We start from the raw sequence: 26516 nt of genomic DNA on the forward strand, positions 1-26516 counted from the left end.
ACAGGAGAATGTCAGAAGAGGATAGCATGTGAACTCTTTATGTTGGTACAAAAGGCTTCTGCTTTTGTACCAGATTGCAAACAAAAGGTGGAATAGATTCCAGTTCTCCCTATTCTGCTAGAGAGATTTCAAGAACTTATGTAAGATAAAGGAACACCAAACCCTTCTTTTGCCACTACTAGGAGTAGACCTACCTCTGCAGCACAGAGGGAAAATGTCTGTTGAGAGTATAGTACATCAGCTCCTTAGGGGGTACATATGTCATGGTTCCCACTTCTTTTCCAATCTCTGCTTTGAACAGATAATACATTTGAAGTGAGATTAACAAAGAATTCTGGAGGCCTTGGATTCAGTGTTCTGCAAATGGAAGAAGATTCTTGCGAACACCTTGGAGGAGCTATTGTAAGGATCAAAAGACTGTTTCCAGGGCAGCCAGCTGAAGAGAATGGAGAAATTGAAGTTGGAGACATCATTTTAGCTGTGAATGGGAAACCTCTTCGAGGGCTTTTATATCAGGTACCAGGCAGTACTATTACTGAGGCTCTGGATGGATAACAGGTTAATAAAGACAATGAGATAAAACTGTATTTAAACTTCATTGTCACCAGAGGGTGGCAGAATTTGCATATAATCTGATTTCTTTGTAGGATTCTTCTCTAGAACCCTTATGGAGAATTTTCTTCTAAAAAATTCTTAGAGAGAATTTCTTCTGCTATTTAATTCATAACGTTCTACCACTAATGCATGAATTCTATTGTTAGATGCACACCAGTTGTTAATTAGTTGGAATCTTTGTTGCTGCTACGCATGATTGGAGCATTTTCCCCTTGTGGATCATTTGTGCTTTGTAATGTCATGCAGATTCAAATGTCCCAGATTCAAATTTCCACCAGGTGAGGCAAATCCAGTGTAACTTTTTTACCTGGAATGAAAAATTCCACACTTACATGAAGAAATTAAATGGTAAAAGTAGGCTACATATGGATTTATTTTTTTTCATCATAATATGGCAGTTTGGGGAGCTGTGCTGATGTAATTGACCGAAGATGTGTCACTGCCACATGTGGTTTGAATGAATTTGTCAGAAAATTCTGTTTTTCTTCAAAAAAGAAAATTAATTAATTTAAACCTATGTATCTGTTGGTGGAACAGAGGTTTGTAAACAAAACTAACTTTACTTGATAACCAATTAACTAGATACATGTTCCCATATAAAATATAACAATATATGACAATCCTTCAGTAGAAAATTTTGGCCCTCAGAAACTGCTGAGAGGCACAAACACCAGGAATTTGGCATTCACAATAAAAAATGTCTTCCTCTCAGTTGGTAAAATGATGTGTACTATTGACTGTGTTCCATCAGAAATATTATTCCTTTCTGCTTAGGATGTCCTGCACTTGTTGAGAGGAGCTCCTCGAGAAGTCACACTGCTACTCTGCAGACCACCAAAAGGTGTTCTTCCAGAAATAGAGCAGTTTGCCCTGGTAAGGCAAAGTTTCTGACAGAAACTTCTGTAAACCTGGAAAGGCACTACTATCCAATTTTGAATAAGGCAACCTTCCCTTTTCTCCAAGGCCCTCTATTCCATTTCTTTCCCTTCCTGGCTTCAACTCAACCTCTAGAGTTCAATTGATATTTCCTTAGCAAACAAAATAATACAAATCTGGCAGATGTGAAACATATTTATCCCAGTCCAACAACTTTTGAGTTGCAATACTGTCATTGGAATGAAACAGCACATACCCAAGCAGGTCTTCTAGTGGTGGTCCTAAAAATGTTCTATTAGATCCTCAGCCAGAAGCTATTGTAACTCACAGGCTTGGAGTAGCTATATTACTCTCAAAAGTGAGAGGAAACTAAAGAGCTTTCCCTATCCAGACTATCTCTTAATGAAGTTAAATAAATGAAATAATGGTTTCAGCAGGTTATCCAGCTTCCTACTGAGAGTTAACAGTCTGCAGGGGGAAGAACAAAACACAAACAAAAAACCCCCAAACAGTAGAGACTGCAGAGCTAAAACAGTGCCATTTCATGTGCTAGCATTATTATTCCTGCTTCTTGAACACAACTCATAGACACATACACAAGTACTTTTAAAATGAACATGCATTTGCATTACTCACGCTCCATGCAGAATGGCCTGCTTATGGTTCCTGTCCCACTAGGATTTATAGCAGTCCATGGACAGACAGAAATGACTGTCAGAACCATCTCCAGATAACAAACTGTCTCCTGTTGCTCCCCTGCAACATGTCCTTGGCTGATTTCTATGGTCAGTTGCAGAAGGGTCAAGTCTGGAAGCTACTTCTACAGATTGAAGAGCACATAGACAGAGCATTGAGGAATGAGATGAACAGAAATAAATAAATAAAAAAAAGGAACCTCTAGAAAATAATTCATTGTGAACTCATGCAGTAGTTCCACCTGGCACTTCTGAAGAAGGTGAAAGATAAGCATAAAGACAAAAGAGTTATTTAGTGAGAGAGTACCTCCCTTACACTTTTCTCTCCCTTCCAGCTACCATTTGATATTTTCCGATTCAGAAGCTTATTAATGTTACCTTTTCAAAATATTTTGCTCTTAAAGGGAAAATGATAGGATATTAAAAAGGAGTTACACTAAACTTTCTGTTACTTTGATAGACTCCAGCACCATCTCCAGTCAAGGAGTTTGTGGTAGAAATGCCAGGCGGAAACAGTATGGATCAATCTACCAGTGATGGAGGTAGTACCTCTCCAGACCTGGAAGACTGCCTGGATTCTCCAGTGGCAGAAGATTTCAGTGAGCCTCCTGAAGATGACAGCTCAGCTTATGAAGAGCAGGAAGCTGAGTTTCAAGGGAAGACCATAGAGAAGCTCACAACTTCCAGGGAGAGTTTCTATAAGCATCTTTGGAAGTTTCATCAAGAAGCTTCCAGTTCTGAAGTATTACACTCCCTAGAGGAAGAAATGAAGCAGAACTGCTACTCACCATGTGAATTTGGACAGGTCAAAAGGTAGGAAATACCAAAATCTGCTCTGCAATATTTCCTTCGACTCTTAGAATTCTGAAAGTGAATTGCTGAGGTTTAAGTACAGGGGTCTCTGCTTCTAATCACTACTGATTACTGAAGATTTTGTTTTACCATCTTATTCTGACTCTCCTAATCTGCTTTCCCTATTTACTGTCATTTTCTTAGAATTTTGCATAAGTATGTATTGCAAGACAGTTGTTACAAGTGCTACACTACTGTAATCATTTATGTTGTTCAGCTGAGTCTGGTTACCATTTGAAATTAGTGAAAAGACTCTTGACTTAAATGGGAAGAAAATACTTTCTTATTTATTATATAATTTTTTTATTTCAACCTTTTTCAGAATTGACTTAGGCATGAAATTTTTTTCTTATTGTGTGATCTTTTAATTTAAAATTTTTTTCATAGGAATTAAAAAAAAAATCAGAGGACAAACTGTGATCAAGGAGAAAAAAAAGGTTATTTTCTGTTTTCTGATCTTCACAAGCCAATAGCAGCCCTGAGACAGAGGAATTATACAATAAAATACAGTGCAAATGGATTCAGTCTCCTTTTACACTCTTTTGGATCTATCAGACACTGGTAAACAGAAGACAATCCACTTAATTTTCATCATCTTTCCCAGTGCACAAGAATATAAATTATCAGAACAGAAAAGACTGGTGCAAAGACAAATTAAAGGTCTTCTACTGGCCTTTAACTTACAACTTTAGTAATTTTATTGAAAAATAATTTCTATTTTTCCACACAGTCTCTTGAAATCTTTTTGTTACTTTTAACACTCATCAAGCACAGACTCAGACAGATATTCCGGTGTCTAGGAAGTTATTGCACTAGGTGACTGAAAGTCAGGTGGGGCCATAATGGCACTTCATAATTTTAGCTTCTCTTTGTTGAAAGGACAAGCTTCACTTGATTAATGAATGAAGCTCCTGCTTACAAATCTGCTTCTCTACTGCTGAGAGCAAAACCAGCAGAAATACGTCTGTAGCAAACATATTTGCTAAGAAATACAGATTCATCAAAACTACATTTATTGTGGGAAAATATCAATTCCAAGAAAAGTTTTGGATTATTTCCAAGAAGGAAGTTCTGAAGTAAATGTTTTTGTTTGATAGATTTTTATTATTATTTAGTTTCAGCTTTTGCATTTTCAAAAGGCAGCCAGAGCAGTTTAAGATGGTATACATTGTAAACAATATTTTAAACATCATCTCAGTCTAAATGATCCTTCCAGCTAAAAACACACAACTCCCCCAGAAGGAAATAGGCTTTAATAAAGGAATTCCTTTTGATTAATGAAGAAATTTCTTAAGATTGCTCAAAACATTTCATGCAAGTGTATAAATCATCTGATATGAATTTTAGAAGTTCCCTACTCAGAGTTTCACATGGAAAATTCCTTTCACTCTTTGTCACCATCAATAAGAAAAAACTTCAGCCCATAGCTTCCTCTGTGAAGTCCTGTGTAGGGGTCACAGGACTCCAAAAGAAATTCAAGCATCTCAGCGGAGCCCGTGTGTGGGCCTGCAGAACCAAGACTCGTGTTATTTCCTGTGATGATACAGAACTGTGGTAGAAGCTGTGCTATGATTATGCCACTCGCTGCTGGCTTGTTGCCTTGAGCTTGTGTAGCTCTGCCAAACACCTTTCACACCCTCTGAAGGTCAGTCAGCACTTCACTAGCATGTGACATCTTCTATGACATCCACTTGGACCAACGTCCATTGAACACACTCTTTTCTTTCCTCTCTCCAAAAGAAAGGAGCAGACTGTACTTGCGGCTATCTATAAACATTTCTTTTAATTATCACACTTTTCTTCCACACTATTCTAAGTATCTTGTCCAGCTATTAAAGTAGAAACTGTCAACCTCATTCTCATCTTCCCTGTGCTACTGGAGATGTCCAGCTTCTCATTTCCTCCCTGCACAGACACATGCTACCAGACTAGATCGCTTCCCTCACTGAGGGCATACAGCACCAGCCCATTCGTTTTCCTTACTTCCATCAGTATTTCAAAAATACCATGGAAGGCTCCTAACTACATCCAACCAAAGTGCATGTTTTGCTACTCTGTTTTATAGTTTCCTTCTGACTATAGACAACTTTTGAATCAAAAGCTTAACAATGGGGATCTTCTGTGATTTCATACAAGAAACGCAATTAGTTTTTCTTTTAGTTGTCTGTGTTTTCTTGGGAGATGATAACTCATTTTTGTGAAAGAACAAAAGATCCTGGGTGACTTATATAAGAAATGACACGGCATTAATAAAAGCTATGCCATTTTAAGTGTTTTTAAGATGAATGAGGTTTAGCAATATTTCAATAAGGATAGATATGAAGAAAGCCTACTTCGAAAAAAATGGTATTTCAAGCATTTTTATGAGCTTTAATGATTAATTTAATGGGAGACAATGTCATAGCACTTTATTAGGGTTCATTTATGACAACAGCCAAAACAATATTAAACACAACATATATGATTACAGTCTGGGCTGGAACATCAAAAGTGCTGAATACTTTATCTGCAATATAGTAGAATTAAATCAATAATAATTTTAGTTCTAGTGGTTGAATAAATCCATTGATTTCTGTAGGACAACTTGTATGCTTCAAGGCTTACAGAAAGAAGTCAGGACTTACATTTTTCATGGAGAGATGAGAATCATTTCATATTTCATGTTTCTCGTCTTTGCTCAGATACCAAGAAAGACCAGTAGAAACCAGAAATGTGGTTATCATTCCTTTTTCAAGAAAAATGAAAATATAAAAATTGTAGTAGTATTGTAATGTGCATACTACTTACCAGAAAAGTTAATTTGGAAGATGAAATAATAAGTAATTTGGGAATTGTCTGATTATTTTTTTCAAGAAGCAACACAAGTACAAACTAATGCCTCAAAAAAAAAGAGTGCAAGATTTTGGAAAGGCAGTTTTCATATTATAAAAGCTTTTTAATCTTTCAAGTAGCTTAGCAAAATATTGATTTTTTTTTTCCCATTTTATACTAACATTGAAGAATTCAGACAGCAATTCAATATCATAACTACTACTTCAGTTAAAGTGAAAATAAGGTCATGCATAAGCAGTAGACTTTTCAGTGGCCATTTAATAAAGCATATGGAGGAAAACCCCAGCACTGCAATCTTTTTATTTTCCAGCCGCGTATTTAATAAGAATCATGATGACCTATCGAACACAAAATGTATGCCTGAAACTCTCTCTCTAACCCCTATTGATGAAGAGTATCTCACTGTCAGCTCAATGCCTGTGGCTCCACTTTCACGAGGAGGAAGCTTTGAGACTCTCTCTGCAACCACTGCGACCCCACAAGCACGTGTTTGTGGTCCCTTATCATCATCCCCACCTGCCAGAGAGACACATGACAGTGACAATGAATGGGAAGACCTGGAGGAACCAGAGGAAGAGAAGGAAGAAAATGAAGATTGCACTCAGGTTTGTGATAGGCACCAAATTATTAACCAGTAGAATACAAGGGAAAAGAAACAACTTTAAGAGTGTTACATTCTTAAACATTACTTTTAACTTATTTTCTATGCTATTTCTACATGAATTTTTTTTTCTTTCCTGAATATCCACAATCTTCAAGTAAAGCAGACCTTCCACTAAGTCTACCTCTCCAGAATTCTTAACTATTTGCCTTAAGGCCATTTCCTTGGTCTTTACATCTTACTATTTCTCCAACTTTCCAGCATTCTGCAGTATTATTCTCAGTGTACAAGGGCTTAAAAGTCCTCTAGTAGCCTCTAAAATTAATTGGAGTCAGCTACTTGGTTTTTTTCTGTCATCTTTAAAGCCCATGTGGAAAATCACTTTGTTACAGTGATATTACTGTAATGTTCTGATAAGAAAGTATGATTTTTGTGCTAATTACTATTCAAATATAAGGCTCAATCTCCTGCCAAATGCGGAACATCTTGCATTCCTACTGACTAATGAGCTTTGAATTCCTATTAATTTGGGAGCACTGTGGACAAAATTTAGCTCCATCCATTTCCTTCAGTGGGACAGTAATAGCAATAACAACAATAATCTTTGCACCCTCCTATTGCAACACTTGTCAGCTCAGAGGACTCCAGGCCTTTCTTTACATATTTCAAAAGCCAAAATTCTAGGCTCAGGTGGCATTCTCTGCCTTATTAGGCCCTATCAATCAATCAACATGAAACTCCACAAGGTAAAAAGAAGGAAAATTAATTCTGGAACATAGTCAGAGAAACCCTTATGTATACTCTTGTTTATACCGCCTGAGGATCTGATTCCTATCTGCATATAAAACATAATGGAAGATGTTAATAAAGCAACAGAAAAGCCTACATCAAACATATCTTGTGCGTGTTTTTAATAGGAAACGGAGATATTTGTGACTTTGACCAAGTCAGAGAACAACGGGTATGGATTCTCTGTAGTTCTTAACAAAGTGGATACCTGCCTGTATGTTGATGAAATCTTGAATGACCCTGCTCTTTCTGATGGAAGACTGAGAAGGGGAGACAGAATCATTATGGTACAGTAACTGTTGGAGTTTATACAGAGGAGAAAATATTTGCAGATCAATCTCATTTAGCTTTGGCATTCTTCCTTTGGTAGCATCCAGTTTATCGCACATTAAGGTATGCCAGTGCAAATTAATCATATAATAAACCTAATTCTGCTGACTTCAGTTGGATAAATTTCAGACCAAATAGATTTTATGACCAGGCAAATTACATGAATCATCTAGCACCAACGCAAGACAAATGAGACATTAAATGCTTTCCCAATTAAATGACATAAACTGAATTAGTGTAATAAGATAGGTGACGTACAAAGGATGCAGGAGTTATGTCCTTTGTAATGTATGAATAAACCCTTTTTTTTTCCAGCCTGGTTCATGTACAATTTGTTGCATTAGACTCTCTTCCTTGTTTTTTTGCAAGAAGACCTTGAGTTTCAAGAAAAAAAAAAAAGCTATTTTTATGAAAGCTCTGTATTCAGAAATATAAAAGTTCAAGAAGGAAAACTTACTGCAATTTTAACTGTTGCATTCACTGAAATGAATACCACAGCAAAGCAGTAACATGAAAGTGAAAACCAATTTAAGTTCATATGCAAAACTAGAGTGGAGGGACAAGTACATGATTATCAATGAGATCTATGACATGATTTTCCTTGTTTGTCATTTAGGTGAATGGAATTGATGTCACATCTTTACCATGCAATGAAGTCCTGACTTTACTGCAAAGCTCTCCTCCTGATCTGCACCTCGTGGTTGGTCGTGCTGACAATGATCCACATCCCTCTATTAGGCCAGATGAGATTCCTGTAATTACTCTCACAAAAGGTGCCAATGGACAGCTAGGTGTGTAGTAAATACTGTGCTTTCTATTTTGGACGGGGATTACAGCAATCATAAGATAACCATAAGCAACTGTGGTCTTGGATCAATATGATTCAGAGTGACCTTGACACCTTTATGGTCTCTGCCATCACCCATGAGCTTTATTTTGAGCAAGGCCTAAGAGGGAAGACTCTTATTAGACCAATGAAGAGAGTTGGAAAAATTATCTTTGTATTATCACCCTATCAGCTGAAGTTTCTGGCAGACCTTCAGTCTCATATTTTTATGTTACTGATATACATAAGTTGTGGGCAGTTAGATAATAATGTCTACTACCTGTGGAAATACATAAAGATCTATTTGGAGAGAAAGAAAAAAAAAAGAAAAAAGGTAAAGTTTGAGAGGGATGAGCCACAGGTTAGGGTTACATTTTGCTACTCAAAAAATCTCCACTCAAATCCTTGATTCACCACAGGCATAAGGCATTGTGCAATACAAATGATAAAAGGAAATCCCCACAATGTGAGTATCTTGGTATTTCTGCAGAATGTGGTGAGTACTGGACACAGATAAAACTGTAGTCTCAGGAAACAGTATGGCTATCTTTGCTCAGGTACTATATCCTGTTTTCAGGTGAGAAACTACTTTCTTCAGAGATTCCTTGAATGTCACTGCACCGTTCAGACTTCCATTGTATAGGTATCTCCTCAGTTGTCATAGGCCTCCATTCCCTATCTGAAGACTGTGAGGCACTTAAGTGCTCTGGTAATGAGGGAGTTACTGCTATGCAGCTGAGAGTCCTATTGAAAAGATTATTGAACATCAGGTGAAATAAAGCACTACGGAATCACTGAAGCATAGAGATGGACAGCATCATTTAAGTTTTTCCATACTTTTTCTAACATCTAATGGCATTTCACTCTCAGTCCAGCTTGTATACCCCATCTTATTGGGGCAAGACTGTTGTTTATAAAGTCAGTGATTTATTCAGCCTATATTTCAATGACTCACATCAATTCCGCTAGACTTTATGTCGCTGACAGTGAAATTCAAAGCACACTGCCACAAAAGATGCTTTCTCTGCATTATTCTAGGCTTGAAGCTGACAGGAGGAGCTGGAAGCAAGTTACAAGGTATTTATGTGCTAGAGATAGTGCCCGGCTCTCCTGCCAGTGTGGAAGGCAGTTTGCAGCCACGAGATCAGATTGTTTACATCTGTGGACTATGGACTGAGGGCATTAGCCTGGATGATGCAGTGAGAGTGTGTGAAGCTGCCACGCAGAATGTTCAAATCAAAGCCACAAGGTAAATCTGTGCATACTCGATCTCAGTCCTAATGGTGAAGCAGGTTTCTAAATTTTTACATCAGCAAGTCAATCAGCACAAGACAAACTACAAGAAAAATGCTTTATCTCAAAGGTCTGAATTTTTCAACCTGATAAATAACATTCATAAAATATCTTAACTCCATGTAACTACAACTAACACAGCGAGTACAAGTAGACTCACACCACAAATGAGAACTCTTCAAATTTCATCGTCCAAATACAAATGTGAACCTTTAACTGTGAGGCTGACCACCATTTTCATGTATCTCATTCTCTAGGGAAAATCTTTATATTTACACTACTTGCGTCAATCTTCTCCATACAGTCTCAGATACACAACTACAGGCAAGAAACTACCTCTGATGAGAAATTCTGAGTTCCTTCTAACAGCCAAACATTTTAGTTAGGTACTAAAAATGCAGCATTTAATCTGCAGCATGTAACAAAAAGTCATCCCAGGCTTAAACAACAACCTACAGTAATGGATTTCCCTCATTAGTTCATGGCTGCAGTTTAGATTAATTATGTTCCACAGTCTGGTATAGCACCAGCACAGGTCCTGCAGCCATACAGAAATAGCTTTCAAAGATCTCAGAGGAGCAGTCAAATATTAACCCAAAAGCATGTGAAAAACTAAGTTACATAACCAGAATGAGTGATAGTATGGCTGTCATCTCTGTTTCAACATAGTTCAAACCTTTATCAATGTTTTATTAACTTTCACTTGTCTAGCAGAAGAAATTGCCGCCTCATTACACTTAGTCAGTAGGTAGCACCCTCTGATCATCAGAATTTACATTCTAAGGAGACAAATAGGAGAAACAGGGTAAAAGAACTTAAAAAAGAGCATTCCCACTTTATAAAGAAGTAACCGAAGCTGAATTCCAAATGTACCAGAAAGCAGTTCTGTTTTGGCACAGGTGATTTAACATTCCCATTTCCCCCAAACCCACTTAAATAAAATGTTTCACTACTGTTAAATAAAATAAAATATTTTATATACTGATATAAATGCTCTTTAGAAAGGCACCATTTACAAAATCATAGAAGCACAACTACAATTTAGACAACTACCTTTCTAAAAATAATTTTAATATGTGCTTTACGAAGCATGCAGCTCTTAATGGCTCACATATTTCACTTTTTCTGCCCTCAGAAATGGCAATCCAGTGGTTCCTATAGAGCAGGAAAATAGTAAGTAAGGCTAATATTTTTGGGTTTTAGTTCAAAACTTGCTTCTGATTTTGAAAATAAGCATAAACTCTTGATTCATTGCATTTAAAAAGCTATTAACAGATTGTAATTTGGCATTCAGTATTTCTGTTACAGCCATTCTAAGGTTCTGAAGAAAATTCGGTGGCTATTTAAAGACAGAAATAAAATGTATAGTTCTCTGTAAAAAAAATAATTTGTTGCATTTTGCATAGTCTGTTTCTATTTCTAATTTGTTGTTATTAAATGGGAATTTTATGTGGTCATATTTCAACATCTGTTTTGACTGAAACTATTCTTTAACAAGTTTTCTACCCTTTTTGAGCCACTGTTTACTATGAGCCACTACTTCATCATCTAGCCCACCTTTCAAAACTGTTATCAATAAACTATAGAAAATCAGAAAGAGGCAGAACCAATATTTCTCAGTTAACATAAGAGCATTCTTGTCAGGAGATATTCAATACTATAACTGATACAAAACTTCAGTATACATCTTCACTACAAATACTTGACCAGTATTGCTCTAGCTGTAGAAAGACCCTCAGCAAGCAGAGGTTGCATCTGCACCATCAGGTGGAAGGATAGGTATCATATCTAGGTCACCACATGCAAAGTGTGTTACCTATGAAAGTAGGAATTCCAGTGTACATTTGGCTGCAGGATTAAGTCAGGCCTAACCCCAGTTTCATTTACCTGACTGGATATTTGAATTTTTTAATTTTTTAATCACGCAAAGATGATCTCAAAAAGTAACCCTGGACCAGAATTGTTCACATGCCTACACTCATCTGAATACTGGCATATGGTTACCTGAAGAAATAATTCCAAGTCAAGCTAGTTACAGATTTCCTACTCTACCACATGTACCCATGTGTTTGTTTCTATCAGCTGAAGCGGTTTACCAGAAGACATAAATAAAGCTTTGTGTACTCTCAGTTAATGTGGTATAAATAAAGCATGGCAAATGTATATCCTGGTAGGACCTTGGTTATACAGCCTTGCTCCGTGAGCTTTGCAGATTTGAAGATTTCTCAAGACACCTTCAGAATAAGTAACCAGGTCTGATCCACCTCTGATACAGAGTTATGAACTCTACACCGGTACAGTTACCTGCCTCTCTTACACAACAGGATGTGTAAGGTCCTGCACCTGGGTCGGGGCAATCCCAAGCACAAACACAAGCTGGGTGAAGAATGGATTGAGATCAGCCCTGAGGAAAACCACTTGAGGTGTTGGTAGATGAGAAGCTCAACATGACCCAGCAATGTGCACTTGCAGCCCAGGGATCCAACCATGTTCTGGGCTGCATGAAAAGAAGAATGACCAGCAGGTTGAGGGAGGTGATTCTGCCCCTCTACTCTGTAAGACCCCACCACAAGTGCTGCATCTGACTGTGGGACCCTCAAGAAAGAAGTGAGTCCAGAGGAGGACCATGAAGATGATCAGGGGGCTGGAGCACCTCTCCAATGAAGACAGGCTGAGAGAGTTGGGGTGTGTTCAGCCTGGAGAAGAGAAGGTTCCATGAAGACCTCACAGCACCTTCCAGTATCTAAAGGGGCTACAGAAGAGCTAGAGGGACTTTTGACAAAAGCATATAGTGACAGGATAAGGGGGAATGGCTTCAAAGTGAAAGAGAGCAGGTTTAGATTAGATATTAGGGGAAAAGTCTTTACTGTGAGGGTGGTGAGACACTGGAACAGACTGCCCAGGGAAATTGTGAATGCCCCGTACCTGGAGGTCTTCAGGTCTAGGCTGGATGAGGCTTTGAGCAACCTGGTCTAGTGAAAGGTGTCCCTGCCCATGGCAGAGGGTGGGAACTAGATGGTCTTTAAGGTCCCTTCCAACTCAAACTCTTCTATGATTTTTCTCTTTTAAAAATCTTTAAAAAATCTACAGTACTGTGGTATTTGATGTTCTGTTTGCTATCATCGCTGATAGATTTATAGAGAAATCTGTAATAATTTGTTATTAAGAAAGCAAGCCTTCATTTTTATAGACTCTCATAATTATAAAAATGCATACTAAAATTGCAACTGCAACAGGTAGCTTTTTTTTAAACAACAGAACATTCATCATTTTCTATAATTCACATATTAAGAGTACTTTGTGGAAGTCAACTAAGATCACCAACATATGATAAAGCAAAACCTCAAAACTGGGTGTGGGTGGGTAGAGGTGTGTTTCTTTGTCTGCCTGATCATTGCCACATGTTTAGAATGATTCAGTCTATTCTCTGATTGTTGTTACAATTTTTAAAACAGCAGTGGCAGAGATGCAATATCTCTGCAATTGTTTATATCCATATGCAAATTGGCAAACTTAATCACGCAGTAGTAAGTGTCTCAAATTGCCTTGTATACTATCAATATTGGATTTTGAAGCTTTGTTTAATAATCTAAGCACAAGGTTTACATTCCCATGTGTAGATGAAGGGTAGTAGGAGGCCTGTCAGAACAAACATACCTGTATGTTTTCAGGGCCACTGGCTGAGACAGAGAAAGCCAATATTTCTTTGTCAAATGAAAACCTGAATTCCAGAGAACAGCATCTGTTGCATCAACATGGTAAGTAACTTTGCATTTTTCAATTAGAATTTGTAAAATTTTATGCCTTCTCTAAAAGAAACTAAGTCTCTAGGTGGTACTGGCAGCACCTGGGAAAGATTAATGCTTCATAAAAAACCCGCCTTCTTTGGAGTTGCAAAGAACCTTTATACCTGTTGTCCATCTGGTGTCTTAGATGCTATAACACGCAGCTTTTAAAGCTTGTTTTGGAACCTGCTCACAGAAAGGTAAAAAGTCTCCAGGGATAATGCACAGAAGGCTCAGTTCACAGTTCAGGAGTTTGAGCCCACAGAAATCCACCAGATTTTTTTGTATTTCATATATCAAATATAAAATGTTTTATTATGTCTCTGAGTAAGATTTTGAGTGTTATACCATAGAACAGTTTACCAGTACAACTACGTAAAAATTACTGCTGCTTTTTTCACAGAGAAACATTTGGAGGAAACAAACTGTGGTGCTGAGCAAAACACTCCTGATTCTCCAGAATGTAAAGTAAGTGATAACTTTAAGTGCGAGATGGTCAATCAAATGAAGTGGGCTATACAGAGGGGAGGTTTTTTCAATAGTGGTATTTAATGTATTTTCTTCCTCTCCAGTTTCTTTGAAAATATGAATATAATACACTTGGAGAGTGTACTTTGAAGTATGGAATTGCTTCAGCATTCATGGACTAGAATGTACTAAGCACTTCCTGGGGCCAACTCTTCTGTTGCTGTTTTTCAATGCTTAGAAAAGAAAGTAGCACAGGAAAAAGACACAGAATGTCATAGCATGGGATTCTTGGGAAAACAGGTGTAATTGTGAAACATTTTCCACAACAATCTTTGAAACCTGAGAGTAAACCCAGGGGATGGTTGGGCACTGTAACAGACTCTCTGGGGAAGTGGTCACAGCACCAATCCTGATGGAGTCCAAGAAGCATTTGGATGATACTCTCAAGCAGATGGTGTGACTCTTGGGGATGGTCCTGTGCAGGGCCAGGAGTTGGACTCCATGATCCTTGTTGGGTCTCTTCCAACTCTGCATATTCTGTGATTTCTGTGATTGTGTGATTCTGTAATAGGTTTCATTCTGAAATTACCAGATGGACATTTGAAAAGAGGGTAAAATTACCCCAGCCCTTGGACTATTATGCAGCACTGACATAGATCATAATGGTTTGAATTTGGCAAGAGGAATGCCATTTTTGAAATTATGAATTCCTAAAATACACAGGAATTTTTCTTCAGGAAAATACCAACATTCGGTGCTTCAAAATTCTTACAAGTCCAAACATAATTTCTGTTTGTGAAAACACATGCAAAACAATGTTAATTGAAATTATCTACATGGACTGATATTTCATGTGAATAGATGTACTAGTTTTCTCTTGATCATGGTTTGCAAAAAAGGCTGCCTTTTGTTAAAATTAGACCTCCAACCTGGCAGAAAAATTGCAACAATTTCCTCACTTTTGATTAAGTCATCCCTATTACTGCTTCTTCTGCACCATTTAATCCATGATGGTTTATCTGTTCAACTTGCAAAAATAATTTCCAAGATTGATATTTGTGACATTGGAACTAGTCATGCTGCAAGTCCTAAACATTTCTAGTTTGCTGCTATTTCTGACATAGTACTTGACCCTAAAAAGGCAGCTGATTTTAAAACCAAATGAAGTGCTAAAGCCAAAGAGGTGGAATGTAGAGGTTGCAAGATTAAGATTTTCATTATAGAACAATAAAAGAATGAACTATGTACTGCATTAATGTCACGCTGGAGATCGGAGTGCCTTGTTTGTCAATGACGGTGATTTATTTGAAATATTATAAAAGGATTATAGAAGCACACATTTCTTTGCTCTTAAGAGGTTATTTTCCCCAGCAGCAATTATTAAAAAGATTATGAAAATAGTATGTACTATTTTCATTCTGATACATACATGGAGCTGCTATGTTGATCCCTGGAAGCTCTATACATCTATTCAAGACTAGGATATATCCCATAATCTACATCAGCCAGTGAAGTATAATGGGATTTCTTGGTAATAAAAATGCAAAAAAACCACAGCCCTGAATAAACTCCACTTTAGACTGCATCCTTCTCTGTTGTAGGACTTCATTATTAAGATCGAGCTGGAAAAAGCAGAAAATGGAAGCCTAGGATTTGCACTGGTAGGTGGAAGAAATGGCAGGGCCATCCTAATAAAAGCCATCAGCCCAGACAGCATTGCAGACCTAGATGGGAGGCTTCAAGTTGGTGACATTCTACTTAAGGTAATGCTTGTTCTTCATTGCTTTGGCCTCCATTTTCTCTATATAGTCTATAACGAGCCTCTGTTCAGTATAAAGATTGTGCATATTGGAAATCTGGTGCTGCTTGGCATGGTAATATGTAGAAGGTGATGTCCCTCACCTCCTGATGGTCAGAGAACTGTTCTGGGGCCCCTACTTCTTTCCTAGAGTTCAGCCTCCTGTGGGACTGGGCCTCTCCACAGCTGGCAGTTGGACACTCCAGCAGAGGCAGACCCAGAATAGCAAAGCAAGCAGTAAACTGTAACTACACCATACTGTATTTGTGCCCAGTGAAGATTACAGATGAAAAGATCAGGGAAACAACTGTTAGCTGACCAAGCCTGCATGTAACAGCTAACCATGGGGACACTGGGAAGAACCTTCATGATGCCAGTTAGGTATTATGAAGAGAAGCAAAGCTGAATACAGAGATTTTGATTATTTATTTAAAATCTTACTATCCTAACCACCTTACCTTACCACCTTTTAATATAAATCATCCTTTTTTTTTTTTTTTTTTACCTCAAATTATTTTTTCTTCCCCCTCCAGGAGTTTCAGTATTTTCTCTTTGCTTTTCTGTTTTTCACTTACTTCCTTCCCTTCTCCATCTTCTGTCTGAAGAATGGGGGAAACACTGTCCTCTTACTGTCTCAGACTGTACTTTTGTGGTGTCCTGCTGGCAATTATACTATAAGACGTAGAGAGGAGAGGATCAAGCAAAAACTGGAGAAAATGAGGGCACATGAAGTGCAAAGAAGTTATGCAAAGATTGCTCAAGGCTAGGATATGTGATCAAAAAAAAATCTTTCTGTTACAGGAATCTGGAAATACAAATCATTGTGTTTTTCAGGTGAATGAGACTTTTGTCTCTGGTCTGCCACGCCAAACAGTTACGGATTTGCTGCGCAAGGCTCAAGGAACCGTCCAACTCACAGTCTGTCGAAGTGTGGCTTTGCACTGGGCTTATTCAGGCAACCAGAGTAACAGACCTTCCCCCACAAACACAAAAGCAGAGCCTGGTAAGCAGCTACATCCACTCAGTATATGATAAAAGAGGGATTATGTGTTGCCTGAACTCATATTTCCTATTAGCAAAACAGTTCAATTTTGCAGTTAGTTTGATTCATAGCTGTAGATACAAACACATTCTTCACCTTGATCTGCAGCACTGTCTAAACTATTCAAGACACAGGACCACAGGAAAGGAATATCCAAGTGTGATTTTTAAGTCTAGGAACAGTGGAAGCAAAGCTGCAAGGCCCTCAAAAATGCTTTAACTCAGCTTGTGTTTTTTAGTCACGAATCCTGGTCTGATTTTACCTCATTTTATACAACTCACTGATGGAATCACAGCCAGCTGCTAAAATACATTTCCCAATAATTCACATCCCACCATTCCTACATTCCTACTACACCTCCTGTTCTGTCTGGCAGACAATTTCTCTTCTATGCTTATTCTTGATCAAATCCAGAAGCCTCTGCTCCCAGGTTGATTGTTATTAATTTGAGAGCACACCCATCTTGCACAGGGCAGTACTAAGAGAGCTGACTAACTCTATGGAAGAAACTTGTGCTCTATGCTCTGCTCTACTGAATACTCAGAAATTAAACACTAATTAAAGCTGAGAGTGGAAGCAAGGATATAATATTACCAATAGATTGTGGTCCTCAACTTCCTATTTCTTTGAATACTGAAATGTTTCCTGTAATGTGGACAAACTCCAGTGGGAAGCATATAGAATTCCTCCTTCTGACCTGCTGGTTACAAACTGGAGCCTCTCTTTCAAGTATTCTCAGTCAAGAAGACACTGCCATTGCTATTTTCATCTTACATGACATCGGTGAATTACACAGTTTCTGAGAAGTTTAAACTGATTTCCTGGACCAGCAAAACCCAGTGGTATTATAGAAGCACTGACACCAAAGTTAATCTATGGTATTTGCCCCTTAGCACTGCAAAGGAATGGGCTGGGTTAGGGAGGGCAGATTTAAAGTCTGTTTCAGTTTTTTTATTTATAACTGCTGTTTATACAGGGCTGTACTTCAGTGTATCTTTCAAGTCTGAATTATGCTGGCTTCTTCCGTGGTGATACATGGTATTTGTGCTGTACTAACCCTCTCAGACCATCCATGAAAGTTTCTTGCACTTATCTCAGTGCCTCTTCCAGTGCCTCATCAAAGTCCTTTGATGTAGCTGTCAGAGAAGAAATGGATCTATATTTTCACACATTTTGTTTTGATTTTGCTTTCTGGTATTCAGCTAGCGCTGAGGAAAGTCTGCAAGCTCAACCCGTTTTCAGTTTCAAGGAAGAAGGCTCCAACCAGATGTGCAGTAAGGTAAAATTGGAGAAGTTATCAGAAGTTATTGGGCAATGTACTCATATGTTTGTTTACAAAATGGGTTTGCTGCAATGTGGGCAAGAACCACACCTTCTTGTTGAAAAAAGATTAATGTGAGGGAAATGTGCTGCAATGACTGGAGCTGCTGGAGTGAGTCAGGGAATTCAACTGAAATAAGAGCATATTATTAATATAATACATATGCAAAATGGTTGGGGGGAAGGAAGGTTGCATATGCAAGTCCTGTTCTGATTCTTTATAATACTGAAATAAATAATTTATTAATTTTACTATCCTTTCAGTATTTCTAAAGTATATACATTAAAAGATTTCTATTCAATTGTCTTCCACAAATATTCATGAGTCCAAGGCATCTAAACTTCTTCAAACATGGTTATGTCCACAAAAACATTCCACATCAAATTTCACAATATTTCTAAGTTCACAACTGTAAAGCCCCTCAGAAAATATGAGAAATTTAGGTCTTCTCAAATAAAAAAACTAAACCCTGATTCAACCAATATAATCAAACTAGAAAAAGTGATAGAAATCCTTGATATGACTAAGCTGAGAAAACCTTGAAGAGGAATTTCTTTGAGGAGGTTTTAAATACAGTGTTGGAATGGGTGTTGGAACCAAACTTTTAGAGATAGGTGAAATTTAATATCAAAACAAGGTCATGTCTAAGATCTGACAAAAAAGTACACCCAAGAAATAATATCAGAAGTAGGAGATAGTGGTAGGGTTACAGGTTCCTTATCAGATCCCTGAGTTATAAGGTATTAAGGCACAAATTTAGTTTTAAAGTGGTTTTAAAGTAAATAGGGTTAAGTCTGTCTAGTTCAGCATAGCACATGCCTAACCTAAAGCACATGCTAAGTGTTTTTGCTGAATTGGTTCCATTAACTCTCTCTTCTTCATTATTTCCAGTTTACCTTTAGCTGTCTCCTATGAATAGAAACTATTTATGCTTTATTTTGTAGAGCACAACTATCATCTACTCCAAAGATGTAGACTTTGAAAATGACAAACTACTGAAAAAATATATATGCAAAAAAAGAGAAGCAGTAAAATACCTTTCCTTTGCAAATTAAAACCAGAAATCAATATAACAGTCTCCAATCTATATAGTCAGAAGGTGCAGAAACTGGGTAGATGAATCCATGGTTAAATAGGCAGCTATGAATGTCCCCATTCTAGTGTGGAAAAACATGCACAAAAGTAAGAAAATATGTATAAGTGGTGGCTACCATTAAGATTCTGTGGGGCATTCACTACTTTATACTGTGTAGTATGCCAGGGCAGTTTCTGAGTGCATCTGGAATATCAAGCAAGGAAAGAAGAAACACCACTTTGAACTAATATTTAAATAATTTTCTATCACTGTTACAGCTGAAAAGGAACTTCTTTCACATACCAACAGCAGATGTCCTGCATCATTATTTAAATGCAGGACCTAGAATTACTCTCTAGGATGGAAAACCAACCACCAATACTATTGCTTCTACTGCATATGGAGGGTGATCAAGAGTCTGTCTTCTCTGCTAGTTGAGCATTTCTCCAGCAGAGCAGCTGCATCCTACTTCTTCCACTGGCATCTTTGTGTCTGAGATAAAAAAAGTAAATTATTACCAACAGTTCCATCTCAGACACTGAACACATGCTTTCTGCTGCCAAGAGCTAGTGAGGAGTGTGACTCCTGATTCCTGTGATTGAATTCTCTTTATGAGATCAAAGAGGATATAACAAATATGAACCTTTTCAAAGTTCATTCATGCATGCTAAGCTGTAGAGATGTCTGAAGACTGTATTGTTCTGAAACTCACAAATGCAGCTGAAAGGGCTTTTTACTCCCAGCAGATATTGCAATACATACTTTCTTCTGAAAGAGGAAACTATTTTCCTTCTTGAGTGAAGGACACATTTCTGTCAGAAATAAGAAAGAATGCTGATGAAAGTAACTATATTCTTGACGTTTCTGTGTACTGATTTTTTCACAGCTGCAGGATCTAGAAAGTACACACAATTCTCTTCAAGGTCAGCTGGCTGGACAAGACTATAGGGATATCATCAGTAACATTTCAGACAGGTAAGTCTTTCAAATGAAGTAAAACTATTAAAATAAATAGTATGGATAATTTATGTTTATATTTCCAGAGCTGTCCTAATAATGGCATGCAAATGCACTCGTGTCCCAAATGACAGAAATACAGATCTATTGGAATGCAGCTCCATCTGCAGCAAGAGCTGCTAAACAGCTTCCACACAATTACTAAGACAAATGGAATGTAAGCTTCCAGGTGTAACAGCTCATGAGGAATTGCCTAAACCAGGTTTGGCCTTTCCAGCTGAGGAGGGGAGAGAACAGTGGTAGCACTGCCACCTTGGTGGGCAGGGTCCCCGTGGGTTTTACTAAGAGTTCCAAGCAGATCTTGCAACCTGGGCTGGACCCTGCAGTGCTATGGCTGTAACGATACAGATGTTGAAGTCCAGACATACAAGAATCCAGAGAATTAGAGGATGTTACTCCAAAGCAAGTACATAGTACAAGAAGGGAAGAATTTTACTTCAAATTTAAGTCTTTAGGATAATGGGAAATCTAAGAATAATTGAGTATTGGTAATACGTGGACAGTTTTATTACAATTATGCCAAATATATGAAATATGATCTTTTTTAGCATTTATAACCCAAATAAATGAAAAAAAGGACAAATATTCACATTTAAAACAAAATTTTGTAAAACATTATTTGGTCAATCAATTAGCGATGAAAATCTTCCCTATCTGCTTGCAGAGATAAGTTTTTAAAGTTCTGAGAGCATCTGCAATTGAGAACATCCATGTGAACACAGACTCGATGCCCCTCACTATTAAGTGTACCTTTTACTGTTTCTAACATTATGATCACACATAGGACAGGGTAGTGTAAGACTGTGATATGCTTAAGCCTACTAAAGGGTATCTGAGTTAGTCAGTAGAGGAATATTTAAACCATGCTGCACATGTTATAGCTATATTCTGGATTGCAGAATTAGCTTCTACCTAAAACATATTACAGTGCCCTAAAATGTTCTAAATATTTTAGGAAAAATTAACACTCAAAGCCAATTAAGCTGTAATTGCCTAACAACTGAAATAGGTCATACATGAAAAATTGTCTATGACTGTGGGAAATGTTACTTCCAGTCAACTTTGAGCAGCTTTTTATTCTAAGTATGCTCTTATCTCTGAGAAAAAAACCCCAACAACCACCACATACAATACAAATAATAGTGGTTTTCACCAGCTATAGTTGCGAACAATACTCCAGACAAAATGCTCCTACTACTCCTTGAACTTATGTTCTTTAGAGTTCAGATTAATTCTTGCAAGTAGTTGCTCAAGAAAGTTGAAAGTGATCAAAAATATATTAAACCTAGGATCTTTATACAGTTCAGAGTATCAAAGCGTCTGCCACTTCAACTAACGCTGTTTTACAGGTCACAGAAATATTCAGAATGTGAAGGCTGCAGAAGAGAAAATCATCAGTCTGAGTCAGAGAGCTGGAACAATGAAGATGATGTTATGCCCCACAGGATTCCTGTTCTACCTAGAAGTAACCATGCAAAAACTTCTTTTGTTTCTTTAACATTATAGCCCCCCTCCTCCATATATGTACATTGAGAACAACAGTAGTCCCTTGTGCACAAGCTAAGGATTTGCTCTTTGAGTCTCAAAAACCAGGGCACTCAAGACACAATTTTTACCACTTTCACATATGAAGGCATCTCCAAAAGAAGACATACAGCAGGAGCTCTCTTCTATCTCCCTTACTGCTCTCATACGACTTTTCAGAAAAGTAAATTAAACACTTAAACAAAAACGCACAATGAAGGGCCAAATTATATCTCAAGACTTTGTTCCCAGAATCACTGAATTTCACTTCACATAACAACTTCATTAAAACCTCTAGAACTGATGTGCTTAAGCACATACTGAAGCACTTTCACAGCTCAGGTGCCAAAGCCTCTTCGACACCAGAAGAGTTTACAGAGAGAATCCACCTAATTGTTCCTTTATGGAAATTAAACTCTTTCTGCCCCAGATCAGAATAATTTGTGAAAGGAATCACACTCAGGATGCTGCAGTATCTCATAGATTATCTGAAATGCAGGTCTCTCTGCTTCTTCTTGCCCTGTGGAAACAATGAATTGCTGATAACTCTTATCAGAAGCAAACCACAGTTATCTCCCTCAGACTACCAAGCCATGCTGGAGAGCAAACAGAAAATTATAACTGATCTATCATCTACTACCTGCTCAGAGTTCAGGAGTTTTAAATTCCATTTGATCTGGAAGGAAAGAGAGGTATATGGGAAATAGTGTCCTCTGTCTGGAGTGAGGATCTCTCTTCACCGGCACTCTTGAATAGCTAATAGGAACACCCTCACACTTGTGAGAGTCAGAGAACAGAAAGTGAGCAGAAAGTGTCTTAGAAGCTCAGGAAAGGCAGAGGAAAGTTGTAGCCCAGACAGAAACACAGCAAGCACAACACTTTTCTAACAGAGAATAGTGCCAAGTAGCAATGATATCTTACAAGAGGAGAACACAGCATTGCTCCTTGTCTTCAGCCTATAACAAACCCGTGAAACATATAATCAGGTTTTCTTTGAGACAGCTGGCATGTTATTCTTTGCCAACAGTAGCCTATGAATAAAAAAGACAAATTCCATAATTCCCCCCACCTCAAACCATTAATTTTTACCAAACAAGCTACTGTTCTTACTCAACATGGTAACAAAAGTTTTTCCAGTAGAGCAGTGATATTTCCGGAGAGATAATATTTATCCATTTTCTTAATTTGTCAAGTATTGGATCAGAATATGTACTTCAGGATGAGCAACTTAGTAAAACTGAAACCTGACTTTGGTGCATGAAAGGTAGTTCACACCTTTTTTTTTGAAGTGGAGTGTGAGATAAGATGAGAAGAAAAAATATTTTCTAACTTCAGGAAAGAAGAATGTGCAGTGATTATTCCTAGCAGTGGGGTGTGGCAATACTAATTTTCAGGGAAGTGTTGGAAACATGAAGATGATTCCCTGTGAAGATGTAGCCAGTCTCCTATACCAGTATAAAGTTTACAATTCAGCAAGAATGGTTTATTTAGAACAGACTGTATTTAGAAACTGTATGAGGCAATAAGTTGCAACAGTTGGATCTACTTCCAAATAACATGAAATGTAGTGCTGGTTGTATCCATGGTGCTGACTTATTCTTCTTTCTGCTGTGAACATAAGTAAGCCAAAAATATTTTCTCACATTCTCTCACATTTTGCTTCCACAATACAAGCATCAAAATGTACATACCTACTCCAGCTCCCTAGTTTTTTTAGGCCAGGACCTTGCACTATGAACAATTATAATTAAAAACTTCTTGTTTGTTTTTTTTGTTGCTGTGTTTTGGTTTTGTGGTTTTTGTTGTTGTTGTTGATATATAGACAGAACCTTTGCTTCTGGAGATGAGCTGACTCAGTTAATTAACTTGAAACCATCACGGTCTGGACTAGATCCAAGGACTGGCATCACAGGTCTTATTCAAGGCCTTCAGTTGCGGATTGAGAATCAAGAGGTGTTAAAGGAGTTTATGGTAAAGTGTGATTCCTTTTTAAGATCTAACTGTTTAGCACAGCTAAGAAAGTGGGTTTTAATAGCTTTCTTCATACTGCATGGGAGATCAACTTGTATGTCTTTATTCAATCCACTTTCCCTGAGAATTATTCCAGCCAGAATGGGGTTTCTATTCTGCTGTTTGGCAGATACTGAGTATTTGTATCTTCCTCTTTCCACGTAGGTCAGGCTTACACTGTTCTCTGTCCAAAGATACTGCCCATGTGTAATGAATCACTTTTTCCTAGACTGATTTCCCATTACCCCCTCAGCTCTGCTGAACATCTGCCTAAGAACTACCCCAAGGGCTGCACTAAGCAAGAAATTCATGCTTCCAGGGATTCACTAATGCAGAAACACTCAGTTGAAAGGAAAATATTTCACACAATGCTACAGTTATCCACGGAACTCATTGCCACAAGGTGCTAAAAAAGTCAGGAATTTTGTGAAATTAAAACAAAAAGTAATGTAACTCCATAGGTATTGAAAACACATAATTACATCTGATGGCATTTAAAGAATGAAAAAATGTAAAATTAGGAAGGCATATAAAATCGCTTGTTTCAGGGCGTAAATAGAGTACTCAGTTATCATCAAATTCCCAAAGAATAGATTCATAACTCTTCAACACAGTGCTGAATTTTCCCTTAAAGGATGTACCAGTGAAAAGGATGTAGCAGTGAAATGGATTGCTGCCACTTTTCCACAGTAATTGCAACATTATCAGTTTCTTTCACTTGCCTTTATATCTCTGACTTTCTGGGTACAAAATCCAACAGGCTCAAGTGTACAGGATTTGCTGACTTTCCCTGAAGGCTCAAGGGCACGTATTAATTTCCATTCATTCCATTCTATTCCATTGCTAATGTAGGTATAGCATACTATGAGCTGAGTCACATATCTGCACGTAAAGATCTAATAGGGAACTGGTTACTAAAGCCAATGGATATTTTAACTGAGTAAAACCTCTAGTAACTGATGAAGGTGTTCAAGAATTGTAACATGTATTTCAGTTCATATAGACTGTATAACAGCATAATGTGATGGCTGAGCATTATGCAATGCATATCAAATAGGTACAAGAGTAAAAAAGAGTCAAGGTAACTCAAAACTGTAAATGAAATGAACTTCCACATTTCTGCTTCCAACAACACTGTATTATGTTCCCCTAAATCTACTATGAAGTACTTAACAACCATATGATTTGCACTCAGTACCATTGATGGTGTTCTCTATATTAATCACTTTATCACTGAAAAGTACTCACTGTCATTATTGCACTGCTAATAGTGCAACAGTTAGTGCTTTAGTCAGTAGATTATCCATTATAAATGCTGACATTTGGCCGAGACACTATTCCAAACATCTGTCATACAGCAATATACAACAGGGATTTGTAATGACAGAGGCTGAGGATGAAGGTTGGAAATCTCACTTGAAAAGCCTAGAAATGTTATTCAGGCTGAAGAAAATATAAAGCAACTTGAATTCCTTACCTAGGAGTTTAGAGAATGGTGTACTGATTCTCTTCTGTAAGAAGTCTATTTGCTAGTCTTGGGTCATATGCTGCAGTAAAGTTTTCTCACACTGACACTGTGAAAGTTATCTATAGAGGATGTGAACATCATGGATTGACTATTTCTTTTTGATCTAGGCTTTAGAACATGTGAAACCAATAGATGAGTGCAGAACTGGCAAAGCACCAGAAAACCGGCATAAAAACAGATACCAAGACATTCTTCCATGTAAGTATGCACAATAACAAAAACATACACTGGGTGAACAAAGACATCAGAAAACAGAAAAACAGTTATAACAGAGACGTAGGAGGTGCAAATCTCACCATATCCTTAGTCACAGAGAGCTTTGCTAATAATGGAATTATTCATTATGATTAATGAGATTTTTCCAAAAGAGATAGAGTTCACATAAGCATTGTACAATATGTAATTATTCAAAGTATCATCTTCCACAAGGCAGGACTTGGTCTGGTAGGGGACTAGTTGTCTTGGTGTTTCCTTCCCTTGTTCTCAGAATTACTGATCTACATTTCTGTGGACATTGAATTATACCATTTCTTTAAACCTATTTAAATGTACAGCTACATCTACTGCTTGTGACACAGTGGAATTCTGAAAAGTACAGTGGAAATCACGAAGTTATGTAACTCTTCAAAAGATAAAGATTCTTCCAAAAGTATTTGAAAATATATTATCCAACCAGACCCTTCAGCTGCTCAGCTCTGATCAGAGTCAGAAACAAATTTCATCGCTGACGAGAAGTCATTTTAGAAAGATTTGGGTCCAAGCACTGAATGACTGCTATTAGCAAGGATCCAAGAAAAAATAATGTACTGCCCAATAATTCCCTGAGAGGTATCATGACAGAAAGAAAACACTTTCTGAACACTTGATGTCTTTGTAAACTGCAGCAGCAGGACAACACATGTAAAAATTTGCAGCATCTCTATTTATCAGTAAATGCAGTATATTCTTAAAAGTTTTCCTGATTTAGAACACCAAAATCCAGTGTCAATATTCCTATGCAATATATTAAAAGCAGCACTGGACACACTATGTTGAATCACTGCCAAACAATTCCACGGTAATTAGAAGTCTTGTCAGAGTATTACACAAGGATCTTAAGAGAAATAAAGCTGTAGTGAACAATACAATTTATCTGTGGAAATTCCTATAAGCAGTGATTAATATCAGTGCTACTAGTCAAATTCTATTCTAGAATCCAGAGCCATACTTTGATGGAGAGACTGAGGTTCCCTATCTCAT

The 26516-nt window shown here is 37.6% G+C and overlaps 1 protein-coding gene across 1 annotated transcript in view; it reads left to right on the forward strand.

The window, feature by feature from the left end:
• FRMPD2 (FERM and PDZ domain containing 2) overlaps positions 1–26516 on the forward strand; it is a 59517-nt gene that overhangs the window by 27766 nt on the left and 5235 nt on the right. Inside the window, exons 23-39 of the mRNA XM_051800057.1 lie at positions 302–516; positions 1390–1488; positions 2647–2999; positions 6280–6475; positions 7389–7547; positions 8207–8381; positions 9455–9665; positions 10845–10882; positions 13381–13467; positions 13898–13962; positions 15564–15725; positions 16595–16763; positions 18005–18081; positions 20085–20173; positions 21565–21680; positions 23562–23710; positions 25385–25475. Coding sequence (XP_051656017.1) covers positions 302–516; positions 1390–1488; positions 2647–2999; positions 6280–6475; positions 7389–7547; positions 8207–8381; positions 9455–9665; positions 10845–10882; positions 13381–13467; positions 13898–13962; positions 15564–15725; positions 16595–16763; positions 18005–18081; positions 20085–20173; positions 21565–21680; positions 23562–23710; positions 25385–25475 — 2451 coding nt within the window. The remainder of the gene's footprint in view (positions 1–301; positions 517–1389; positions 1489–2646; positions 3000–6279; positions 6476–7388; positions 7548–8206; positions 8382–9454; positions 9666–10844; positions 10883–13380; positions 13468–13897; positions 13963–15563; positions 15726–16594; positions 16764–18004; positions 18082–20084; positions 20174–21564; positions 21681–23561; positions 23711–25384; positions 25476–26516) is intronic.

The sequence above is a fragment of the Manacus candei genome, unplaced genomic scaffold (genome assembly GCF_025592945.1).
Source record: "Manacus candei isolate 608988 ecotype Guabito, Panama unplaced genomic scaffold, ASM2559294v1 h1tg000050l, whole genome shotgun sequence".
Taxonomy (NCBI): Eukaryota; Metazoa; Chordata; class Aves; order Passeriformes; family Pipridae; genus Manacus; species Manacus candei.